Below are 12,540 nucleotides of genomic sequence, written 5' to 3' on the forward strand. Positions count from 1 at the left end.
AATATAAAATAGCTTTAAGTAATTTAAAAATAAAAAATACAAATAGGTTAACATAGTTAATATCGGCAAGGTTTCATCATGTAGATAAAATGTTAAAAACAGTGTTAGCCCTTGGCCTTGTTTAACAGGCCAGCAGCAGATGGGAAGAAGCTGTTTTTATGGCGTGAGGTTTTGGTCCTGATGGACCGAAGCCTTCTGCCGGAGGGGAGTAGCTGAAACAGAGAGTGTCCAGGGTGGGAGGAATCGGCCATAATCTTCCTCGCTCGCCTCATGGTCCTTGTCGTGTGCAGGTCCTCGAGGGTTGGTAGATTGCAGGCAATCACCTTCTCAGCAGTGTGGATGATACGCTGCAGTCTGCTCTTGTCCTTGGCAGTGGCAGCAGCGTACCAGACGGTTATGGAGGAGGTGAGGATGGATTCAATGATCGCTGTATAGAATTGCACCATCATTGTCTTTGGCAGGTTGAATTTCTTCAGCTGCCGTAGAAAGTACATCCTCTGTGCAGTCTGCTTAACAGCGGATGTCAAACAAGCCACTGTGTCACTCACAACACACATTGCATGTTGGTGTCACGGTCAAAATTGTGGCAATTCCAGTAACACTATCCAGAAACTCCACAAGGGAGATGACGCGTCAATGATCGCCTCCTACCGACAGACTCATGTCCACGTGCAGGCCGGTGCAGGGCCACCTTGTGCCACACAGGGGCAGCTGCCACTAGGGGGCGCCCTTCCATTGTTTGAGATGAGGTTCGATACGAAACACCGAGTTGCTGAGGCAATAAGGCAAGCGACTTATGATACCAGCCGCTCCTCCTGGGCAGGTTCGGTTACGTACGGTGCGAAATAAGTTCCAGATACACACACAGAGACTCACACAGATACACACACAGATACACACACAGAGACTCGCACAGATACACAGATACACACAGATACACACACACAGAGACTCACACAGATACACACACAGATACACACACAGAGATTCACACAGATACACACACAGAGATTCACACAGATACACACACAGAGACTCACAGACTCACACAAGGTTGGCTAGGTATGGTGCGAAAGTTACAGATAAACAAGTTTGAGTCGCGGGCCGTGGAAGTTGACCGGGCGCGTGTTGCTACTGACAGTCGTTGAATACGGTTGGATAGACGCTGCTAGAGAGACAGAGACAAGACAGGCGGACAGACAAGAGGAACACAGAGACGACAGAGAAACACAGGCAGAGAGAAACACAGAGGCAAACAGATGACACAGACGGACAGAGAGATGTTAAATCGAACAAACTGAACTCGCTCCATTGAAAGAGATTCCTCGATCTTAGCAATGCCCGGAAGTCGTTCTTATTCTTATTGATTTAATTGTGTGTGGTGTGTACGTGCAAGCAATGTGGGATATCGATGTACACAGATATGAACAAGATCAGCAGACAAGACGTCTTTAATTTAATCGGTCTCTCCACGAAACAAAGGAATGTTTAACACGAAATATAAATCCCACGGCCTTCGTGCGAGTCCATAATAACTGCAGCATTGCTTAAGTACAAGCCAACTGTGGACCGGTTTTGGTGGACAATGTCTCAACAGCAGTGGGGCTTGCTTCAAGCCATGGTTGTGAACATCCAGACGTTAATCAGCAAGGAGCATTTCTAGTCCGAGTTCGACAAAATCTACGTCAACACGTAAGACAAAATTATAATTCGTGTTGTAGAGAATGTATCTCCTCTACGTGTAACTTTAAGGTGGTATGGCTTGTAACTGATGAATGATCCGAGTGTGCTTCCTATGTCAAAGACAATGAGTTGCTCCAGATGCTTCCTGAAACACAAAAGTACCCTTTGACCTGTATCACAAGAACAACGGGTCTCACCTGAGTTCTCTGTACAGGTTACGTCCAAAAACACACACACACTTTGTCCTAACATCACTTATTCAATGTTTGACCCTTATAAAAAATAAAGTGATGCATGTACACACACAATCAGACAAGTGTTCATTCTAAATTTCGATTTAAAGCTTTCGTGACTGCAAGGATTCATCTTAAGTCACGTAGAATGAGAATATGAGAATAAAATAATAAAATAACACAATAAAGCTATTTCTATGACCAGTCTATTTCTATGACCAGTCACAAGCTAATCACTCAGCTATTTCAATGCTAAAGTCTCCTGTTTTATATGTAAACCCCTTTGTCAAGGTGCCTGACCTCTCTAAACCAGCTTAAAAGACGCTACAAATCTTAACAGCGTTCATTGAAGCTCTGTCGTCCCGACAGGTTTGTTCCTTTCACCTGTAGGCCACTTGTGTTGTGGCCGAAACGTCGTGAGAATTTTAGTGTTATTTTATTAATTTATTAATTTATTCTCATTCTACGTGACTTTACCGAAAGAACCAAAGAAGATGTTCATTCTAAATTATTGACTGGAATTTTAACAAAATTTAATTACTGCAGTGAAATCTACTGCATCAGATAACATCTGATTAAAAAGCTATTTAAAAAAATATGCACCGTCTGCTTAACAGTGGATGTAAAACATACTATTGTGTCATTCAAAACGAGTAGACCATTGCATGCTGGCGAATTCTAAACATTAGCGACAAATTACAAAACTGAGATGAAACATCAATCATCGTCCCCTACTGACAGCCTCTTGTTCACATACTCTTTGGTTCTTTCAGTAAAGTCATGTAGGTACAAAAAATAATAATAGATCACGACGTTTCGATCGTAACACAAGCGGTCGTCCTCAGGCGGAAAAAATAATAAATGCAGGCCGGTGCAGGGCCACCACCCTGTGCCACACAGGGGCAGCTGCTACTTGGGGATGCTCTTCGAGTGTTTCAGACGAGATACAAAACTCCGAGTTGCCGAGGCAATTAAGCAAGCACCGTGTAAAAGCAATTATTATAACATAGTGAATGCTTGGGAGCTTATTGGCTCTCGCTCCTGGTCAGAGATCTCCCCAACACACAGGTCCACAAAGACTGGCCGCTCGCTCTTACTCTGCAGGATGAACCTAGGACCTGAGTGTTCAACATCGCATTCTTTTCGTTAAAGGCCTGTGACAAAGGTGCATCTATTGTAACGACATTGTCTCAAGCTTACACATCTACCGGGTCTCCATTTAACTTTGTATTGTCTAGGAAGTCCACCCACACCTCCACAAACTGCTGGGAGTTGCCTCGCTCTGTCTCAGTCAGAATTCTCCTCCTGCTTCACGTTGCCTCCATCGATGAGAAGGTCTCATTTTGGTGAATCTTCATCTTCACATTTTACCTTCACTTCTTCGCTCTTCACCATCACCTCTTCACATTTCACCTCGATACCTTTAAGTGTCAAAGCTGCGATTTTCCTCCGGTTCTTGTTTCATGAGGGATGGGCTCATTGCGGCACTTTGACTTTCACAAGCTGACTTCAGATTAAACTCCTTGTGGATCTTCTGATGCTTCTGTGTTCTCTGGTGTACTTGAAGATTTGATGAATTTGCAAACATCTGCCTGCACAGAGTACACTTGAAGGGTTTCTCTCCTGTGTGTGTTCTCTGGTGTACTATAAGAGCAGCTGACTGTGCAAATGCCTTCCCACACACACTGCACTTGAAGGGTTTCTCTCCCGTGTGAGTTCTCTGGTGTGCTACAAGAGCAGATGACTGCGCAAATGCCTTCCCACACACACTGCACTTGAAGGGTTTCTCTCCCGTGTGTGTTCTCTGGTGTTCTACAAGAGCAGATGACCCTGCAAATGCCTTCCCACACACACTGCACTTGAAGGGTTTCTCTCCCGTGTGAGTTCTCTGGTGTGCTACAAGAGTAGATGACTGTGAAAATGCCTTCACACACACACACTGCACTTGAAGGGTTTCTCTCCCGTGTGTGTTCTCTGGTGTATTTTAAGAACAGATGACTGTGGAAATGTCTTGTTACACACAGTACATTTGAAGGGTTTCTCTCCTGTGTGAGTTCTCTGGTGCCGTGTCAAATTTCCAGTCCGATCCGTGCTGTATGCACGCTGGTCGCATTGTTGACATGTCATACCGAGCTGCGCTGAGTGCATTTGCTCCATCAGACCAATTCTGCGGAGGAAGCGTCAGAGGAAGCGTCAGCTGCAGACAGAAAAAAATAATATCCACACCATCTACACGTCAGTATCGAGGCACAGAGGAATGCATACATTCACAGTAACACGTGACTTACACGTCTATACTTATTCATATATTCATGATGCAGTGAAAAAGTTTCCCATATTCATCACAGGGCTGTTATGGCACGCAATGAGAGGGCAAATGGTCGTAAACATGCCTGGAAGCCCTCGTATCTTCAAAATGAATGTTCACCCAAAACTCCGAGCACATAATTTCGGCTGTCTGGCTACAAAAGGAATATTTATGAGAGCTAAATTCAGCTGACATAGCAAAGGGTGTTTAAAACAATACCATTTGTGTTATGCATAAATTAATGTTCAATCGCAACTTAGAGGTGTGAATCCAGGCTCAGATGTCCTTAAATGCTGGGATGAACAGTTCAAACTTCAGCTGAATGTGTGTGCTGTGTTCACCTCCTGTTTCCATTCTTATAAAGCGTTCCAGAGGAAAACAAAAGTAAACTACTGTTATGATATAACCTCCGTGTTCAACAGAGTTAATAGACGTTACTGCAAACACAAACTGTACACTGTCACTGGGTAAACAGGCGGTGGCGTGTCTAGAATCATGCCTGGCCACCTTCATCTGCTTGGCATGAATGCTTCCTCACTCCACCAAGTAATTGAGGATCAACGAACATAGCCGAGGCTAACTGGAGTTTGCGTGTCTCTCTGCGTGTTGAGATGTTAACTACCTCACCTGGTATACAGGAAGTCGTGGGTTCGATCCCGACCGTGACGCCTGCTGTATATTTGGAGTTTGCGCGTCACTCCGTTTAGCGTCTTTGACCGATAGACATTGACACACGTATTCTTGTTGATTTCGGTAAAGTTACGTAGATAGAAAATAACAATAACAGATAATACAATTACATTAAATAAAGACTACTTCTTCTTTGGTTCTTTCGGTAAAGTCACATAGAATGAGAATAAAATAATAAATTGATAAAATAAAATAACACAATCATATTCTCACGACGTTTCGGCCACAACACAAGCGGCCTTCATCGTTGTGGCCGAAACGTCGTGAGAATATTATTGTGTTATTCTATTTTAGCAATTTATTATTTTATTCTCATTCTACGTGACTTTACCGAAAGAACCAAAGAAGATGAATCCTTGCAGTCACGAAAGCTTTAAATCGAAAATTAAAGACTACTTGTGTTGCGATCAAAACAACGTGAGTTGTTTTGCTCTATTTACAATTTATTTTTATTTATTTTCATTGTTATTTTTATTTAACTTTCTATCTGCGTGACTTTACCGAAAGAACCAAGAATATTAATTCCTGCAGTCACCAAAGTTTTAAGTCAAAACATTCACACACGTTGACAAAGCCTCACCTTGTGTTGTTGTGGGCAGGTCGCTTCTGATAACAAGAGCGGTATAGCAGCTCAAGTGGGCTTGGCCTGCTAACAAAAGAAAATAAAAACTGCGTGAATATTTACAATAAAACAAAGTTACAAAGTGGCGAGCCGGGTGAAGACAAATTAAACTTAAGCGAGATCATTAAAGTGAATGCAATCAGGCGAGGGCAGGAGGCAAGGCCCCGCGTGGCTAGGCCCCGCGTTGTAAAGTTCCAACCTGGACATCGATTCCCATGCTCGCTGCTACTCAACTGACATCCCTACGAGAGAGAGGCTCTACCTTGGTAAACAACAACAACAACCACCACAACAACGACCACCACCACAACGATGAGAATTTCTCACCTCGGATTTCAGTGCAAGCGCGCACGCGGCAGCTTCCTGTTACCTCGCGACAGCAGGAAGTAGTATGACGTCACTTCCCTCCCACGAGCGGCTCTGTAACTGAATAAATTATGTTAATGAGACCGGCCCATACGTCGAGGGATGGGGGCGTCGGCGCTGAACTCGTCGAAACTCGCGACGGCTTTAACGGAAACATTGTTAATGAGCCGCTAGCCACTGGGCGTAGCTGTGGCCAAATAAGGATTTCCACTGGACCGATATCGGCAGTGACCAATGCGGAGGTGACATCACGCTCAAGAGCGCGGTGGACGGGGGAGGGGTGAATACCTTGGTGACATGACGTCTCTAGCGAGGTACACCTCACCCTGGCGTTTCACGCCGATGAGGTAATGCAGAGTGGTGACGTCCCAGAGTTGGAGTTTAAGTTGATTTAGATTAATTTTCCATTGCTCCCTCCCTTGGGTGTGTGAGCTCAGCAATAACGTGGACATTATTGTGTATACACTGTGTGTGTGTACACTGTATGTACACACTGTGTGTACACTGTGTGTGTGTACACTGTGTGTGTGTACACTGTTTGTGTCCACATTGAACCGAACCCCCTGCAAGGCCATCTACTTAACGTTGAGAGAAAATTCACACGAAATGTCCTTTGCAATGAAGTCTTCCAGATGTAAATTGATACAAGCTTTTAATGAAGAAATAAAATCATCTAATTCAAAACACAACACAATTGAAAGATGTTTCATTTTAAAACTTCAAAATGGAGCATGGGGTACTTGCGTGAATGCGTCCTTCGTGTGCAAATGTTGTGACTTTCCTGGCCTGAAGGCCGTCAATGTGTTGGACCCTTAAATGGTGCACAGCGTCTCAACAACAGCAGTGGGGTTTGCTTCAACCGATAGGTACGAACATCCAGACGTGAATCAGCAAGGTGCATTCTAGTCCCAGTTAGACAAAATCTACGTCAACACGTAAGACAAAACTACAATTCGTGTTGTAGAGAATGTACCTCCTCCTATACGTGTAACCTTTAAGTGGTATACCTTGTAACTGATGAATGATCCGAGCGTACTACCTATTTCAAAGACAATGAGTTGCTCCAGATGCTTCGTGGAACACAAAAACACCGTTTGACCTGTATCACAAGAACAACGGGTCTCACCTGAGAACTCTGTACAGGTTACTTTCAAACACACACACACTTTGTCCTAACATCACTTGTTCAATGTTTGACCCTTATAGATCAAATGTTACAAGTATGGACAAAACCAGACAAGTATTCATTCTAAATTATTGACAGGCATATTAACAAAATTGGATTACTGCAGTGAAATATACTGCATCACGTTACATCGTATTAACAAGAAGCTTTTAAAAAAAGTTGCACAGTCTGCTTCACAGTGTATGTAAAACATACTATTGTGTCATTTAAAACGAGTAGGCCATTGCATGCTGGCCGTCTGAGTGAAAATGTAGCAAATTCTAAACATTACCTACAAACCACACAACTGAGATGACACATCAATCATCGCCCCCTACTGACAGGCTCTTGTCCACATGCAGGCCGGTGCAGGGCCACCACCTTGTGCCACACAGGGGCAGCTGCTACTTGGGGATGCTCTTTGAGTGTTTCAGGCGAGGTACGACACAAAACTCCGAGTTGCTGAGGCGATTAAGCAAGCACCGTGTAAAAGCAATTATAACATAGTGAATGCTTGGGAGCTTATTGGCTCTTGCTCCTGGTTAGAGATCTACCCAACCCACGGGCCCACAAAGTGTTCAACTTCACATTGTCATTAAAGGCTTGTGACAAAGGTGCATCTATTGTAGCGACATCGTCTCTGGCTTACACATCTACCGGGTCTCCACTTGACTTTGGATTGTCTCGGAGGAAGTCCACCCACACCTCAACAAACTGCTGGGAGTTGCCTCGCTCTGCCTCAGTCAGAATTCTCCTCCTGCTTTACGTTGCCTCCATCGATGTGAAGGTCCCATTTTGGAGTTGAATCTTCATCTTCACATTTCACCTTCACTTCTTCCCTCTTCACCATCACTTCTTCCCTCTTCACCATCACCTCTTCATATTTCACCTCGATACCTTTAAAAGTGTCCAAGCTGCGATTTTCGTCCGGTTCTTGTTTCATGAGGGATGGGCTTATTGTGGCACTTTGACTTTCACAAGCTGATTTCAGATTCCACTCCTTGCAGCTCTTCTGATGCTTCCGTGTTTTCTGGTGTACTTGAAGATTTTCATGAATGTGCAAACGCCTTCCCGCAGAGTGCACCTGAAGGGTTTCTCTCCCGTGTGTGTTCTCTGGTGTACTTTAAGATGTGATGACTGTGCAAACATCATCCCACACAGAGTGTACCTCAAGGGTTTCTCTCCTGTCTGTGTTCTCTGGTGTACTAGAAGATTTGATGAATGTGCAAATGCCTTTCCGCACACACTGCACTTGAAGGGTTTCTCTCCCGTGTGTGCTCTGGTGTTTTTTAAGAGCAGATGACTGTGAAAATGCCTTCCCACACACACTGCACTTGAAGGGTTTCTCTTCCATGTGTGTTCTCTGGTGTGATTTAAGACCAGATGACTGTGAAAATGCCTTCCCACACACAGTGCACTTGAAGGGTTTCTCTCCCGTGTGTGTTTTCTTGTGTGATTTAAGACCAGATGACTGTGAAAATGCCTTCCCACACACACTGCACTTGAAGGGTTTCTCTCCCGTGTGTGTTTTCTGGTGTGTTTTAAGAGCAGATGACTGTGAAAATGCCTTCACACACAGTGCACTTGAAGGGTTTCTCTCCCGTGTGTGTTCTCTGGTGTTTTTTAAGAGCAGATGACTGTGAAAATGTCTTCCCACAAACACTGCACTTGAAGGGTTTCTCTCCCGTGTGTGTTCTCTGGTGTTTTTAAGAGCAGATGAATCAGAAAATGTCTTCCCACACACACTGCACAAGGGTTTCTCTCCCGTGTGTGTTCTCTGGTGTGTTTTAAGAGCAGATGACCGTGAAAATGCCTTCACACACACACTGCACTTGAAGGGTGTCTCTCCCGTGTGTGTTCTCTGGTGTGTTCTAAGAGTAGATGAATCTGAAAACGTCTTCCCACACACACTGCATTTGAAGGGTTTCTCTCCCGTGTGTGTTCTCTGGTGTGTTTTAAGAGCAAATGAACCTGAAAATGTCTTCCGACACACACTGCACCTAAAGGGTTTCTCTCCCGTGTGTGTTCTCTGGTGTTTTTTAAGAGTAGATGAATCTGAAAATGTCCTCCCACACACACTGCACTTGAAGGGTTTCTCTCCCGTGTGTGTTCTCTGGTGTGTTTTAAGAGTAGATGAATCTGAAAAAGTCTTCCCACACACACTGCACTTGAAGGGTTTCTCTCCCGTGTGTGTTCTCTGGTGTCTTTGAAGATGAGATGAATCTGAAAATGCCTTCCCACACACACTGCACTTCAAGGGTTTCTCTCCCGTGTGTGTTCTCTGGTGTGTTTTAAGAGCAAATGAATCTGAAAATGCCTTCCCCCACACACTGTACTCGAAGGGTTTCTCTCCCGTGTGTGTTCTCTGGTGTTTTTTAAGAGTAGATGAATCTGAACATGCCTTCCCACACACACTGCACTTGAAAGGTTTCTCTCCCGTGTGTGTTCTCTGGTGTGTTTTAAGAGTAGATGAATCTGAAAATGTCTTCCCACATACAGTGCATTTGAAGGATTTCTCTCCTGTGCGAGTTCTCTGGTGCTGTGTCAAATTCCCAGTCCGATCTGTGCTGTATGCACGCTGGTCGCATTGTTGACTTGTCATCCCGGCTTGCTGTGCTGAGTGTCTTTGCTCCATCAGACCAGCGTCAGCTGCAGACAGAAAATAAGAATATCCACACCATCTACACGTCAGTATCGAGCCATGGAGGAATTAATATATACAGTCACACGTGACTTACACGTCTATATTCATTCATGTATTCACGACTAGCTGTACTACCCGGCTTCGCCCGAGACTTGGATCCACCACGTCAGTTACAGCAGTTACTCGTTTGAGGCTGAGTCTACCTAGGGGAGGCCCAGAAGCGGTTAAAATAATCGTCACCGGTGGTGGCCGTGAGCGGGAATCGAACTCGGGTCACCGGGTTCGGAGCACGGCGTAGCGCTAACCGATACACTACAATGCGTTACGCTTCCACACACAGACACACACACAGACAACAACAACCGCCATTCGCCACTAAGTGGCGGTGACGTCACGACGACGCTTGTGCCAGGCTATGTGCACCCTGAGGCCACGTGAAGTGTTGAACGCCCGCTGGCAGGAGGTCACGGGGCAGACCCAGGTGCCACGGGTCGACTGACTGAGATGACTGGCTGATGCACCACCTGTGCCTCCTGTGTCAACCTGCTGTGCTTTAGCCACCCGGCGCTTGTGACAGGAGGTCATAGAAGGCATCTGACTCATCGTCTTTGCCTGCATCCCTCCACGGATGTTCATCTTCGGTGGGGGCATAAGTAACCACGACCACCATTCCTCACCTCCGGTTGATGGGAAGGCGAGCCCAAAGTAGCCTGGGGCTTACAGCTTCCCACACCTCACCGCCACGCTCCCACGTCCCCTTCATTCTTTTGTTCAAAAGAAGACCCACACCCTGTTGTTTGGCAGTCTGCTGCCCCGAGTAGAGGACTGTCCACCCCTCACGGTGGCAGGAGCCAGAGCCGGTCCACCGGACCTCCTGAATGCCGCATAGATCCAGGCGGTACCGGTCCAGCTCCCGACAGAGGAGTGGCAGCCTCTCCTCTACAGTGAGCGTTCGAACATTCCACGTGGCCACCCGTAGTGGCTTTTCGTTGTTTCTGGAGTAGCCCCGAGGGTAGGTATTCAATCTCCTGGCTCCGCCAATTGGGGTTTGGCCAGAAGTCATAGACGCCTGGCCCCCTGGGGCCTCCGGCACAAGCTTATTAGTTACATATTTCAGTTTAACTCGTGGTTTCGTGGTAATTAATTGAAGGTGAAGGGGTTACCAGCCCCTCGCACCCGTCCAGAGCCCCCGTTTAGCCCCTGTGTTGGACACATATGCCATGAGGGGAGGAGCCAATCAAAATTGGATCTCCCCCCACAGCACTGTCCACGACAGAGTTGCCCGTCCGGCACCGCGAGGAGGTAGGGGGTTGTTTTGCCGGACTACACACACACAGACACACACACACAGACACACACACACACACAGACACACACACACACAAGACACACACACACGAACACACACACCTGTGGGGGCACGGGCAGGTGAGGAGATGCACACACACACAGACACACGCACACACACAAGACACACACACACATACAGACACACACACACAGACACACACACACAGACACACACAAGACACACACACACGAACACACACACCTGTGGGGGCACGGGCAGGTGAGGAGATGCAGACACACACACAGACACACGCACACACACAAGACACACACACACATACAGACACACACACACAGACACACACACACAGACACACACACACACCTGTGAGGGCACGCAGAGGTGAGGAGATGCACATACACACATACACACACACACAAGACACACACACACACAAGACACACACACACATACACACCCTGAGGCCACGTGAAGTGTCGAACGCCCGCTGGCAGGAGGTCACGGGGCAGACCCAAGTGCCACGGGTCGACTGACTGAGATGACTGGCTGATGCACCACCTGTGCCCCCTACTGTGCCAACCTGCTGTGCTTTAGCCACCTGGCGCTCCGCTCGTTGTTCTGAGCGTCGCTCCTCCGTCCTCCGTTGTTGTTGGAGGGCGACTGCCTCCAACTGCCCAGTAGCATCCTTCACGAGCCTCCTCCACAGAGGCCGATCTTGACACCGCTGGTACCAGTCATCGGCAAGTCCACTCAGCTCCACGTCCTCCTGTACCACATCACTCCATCTCTTCTCTAGCCCGTGCCGCGCCCGCTTAGCCCCCTCAATCCGGCCAAACAAAAGCTGTTTCGGCATGCGGTGTCTGGGCATGCGGGTTACATGACCCAGCCATCGAAGCCTTGCCCGCCGGAGCTCACCGATGGGACCTTGCCCAGATCTTTCAAGGATTTGTGAGCTCCTCACACAATCCAGTTTGGTTAAACCCAGGATGGATCGTAGGCAGGCCAGCCTAAATGTTTCTAACCGGCGAAGATGTTCCATTAGGGGGGTCCACGTTTCTCAAGCGTAGAGAAGGGAGGGAATGACCGTGGCCGAGAAGACCTGAAGCTTAGTGCGGAGCGACAGACCAGGTAGCTTCCGCACAGCGTTACGCAACCGATGAAAAGATATTGCCGCTCGACTGATTGGGAGTGAGACCTCTGCTGTTAAACTGGAGCCGGTCATAAGCACACTGCCCAGGTATGGGAAACTCTCCACTCTCTCCACAACTGCCCCATCACCGATTGGGATTTGTGGGGGTGGAGTGTCCGATGGTACAAAATACCCAGGCAGGTGCTTAGTTTTGGTGGGGCTGATGGTAAGGCCCCACCTCTTAGTGGCACGCTCCAGTCTCAGCAGCAGCGTCTCTAACTCCTCCGAATGTGCAGCTATTACCAAATCATCAGCATACATAACGTGGTTGAGCAATAGAGAGCCATCCCTTGACCGCATACACACACAGACAGACACAGACAACGCT

At 46.9% G+C, this 12,540-nt stretch overlaps 1 protein-coding gene and 1 pseudogene across 1 annotated transcript; both read right to left on the reverse strand.

The window, feature by feature from the left end:
* Window positions 1–1,433: 1,433 nt before the first annotated feature.
* On the reverse strand, window positions 1,434–4,073 carry LOC142912346 (uncharacterized; annotated as a pseudogene).
* A 36-nt stretch (window positions 4,074–4,109) lies between these two features.
* Window positions 4,110–9,699, reverse strand: LOC142912347 (uncharacterized). Its single transcript, XM_076060518.1, has 3 exons — window positions 8,790–9,699; window positions 8,402–8,624; window positions 4,110–4,113 (listed from the first exon to the last, which is right to left on the reverse strand). Exons 1-3 carry the CDS (start codon window positions 9,667–9,669, stop codon window positions 4,110–4,112), a joined length of 1,107 nt encoding a protein of 368 aa, XP_075916633.1. The 5' UTR covers window positions 9,670–9,699.
* Between the last annotated feature and the right edge of the window lie 2,841 nt (window positions 9,700–12,540).

Source organism: Petromyzon marinus, unplaced genomic scaffold, assembly GCF_048934315.1.
Source record: "Petromyzon marinus isolate PM22_M1 ecotype Great Lakes invasive population unplaced genomic scaffold, UKy_Petmar_22M1.pri1.0 PM_G_Scaffold_2, whole genome shotgun sequence".
Taxonomy (NCBI): Eukaryota; Metazoa; Chordata; class Hyperoartia; order Petromyzontiformes; family Petromyzontidae; genus Petromyzon; species Petromyzon marinus.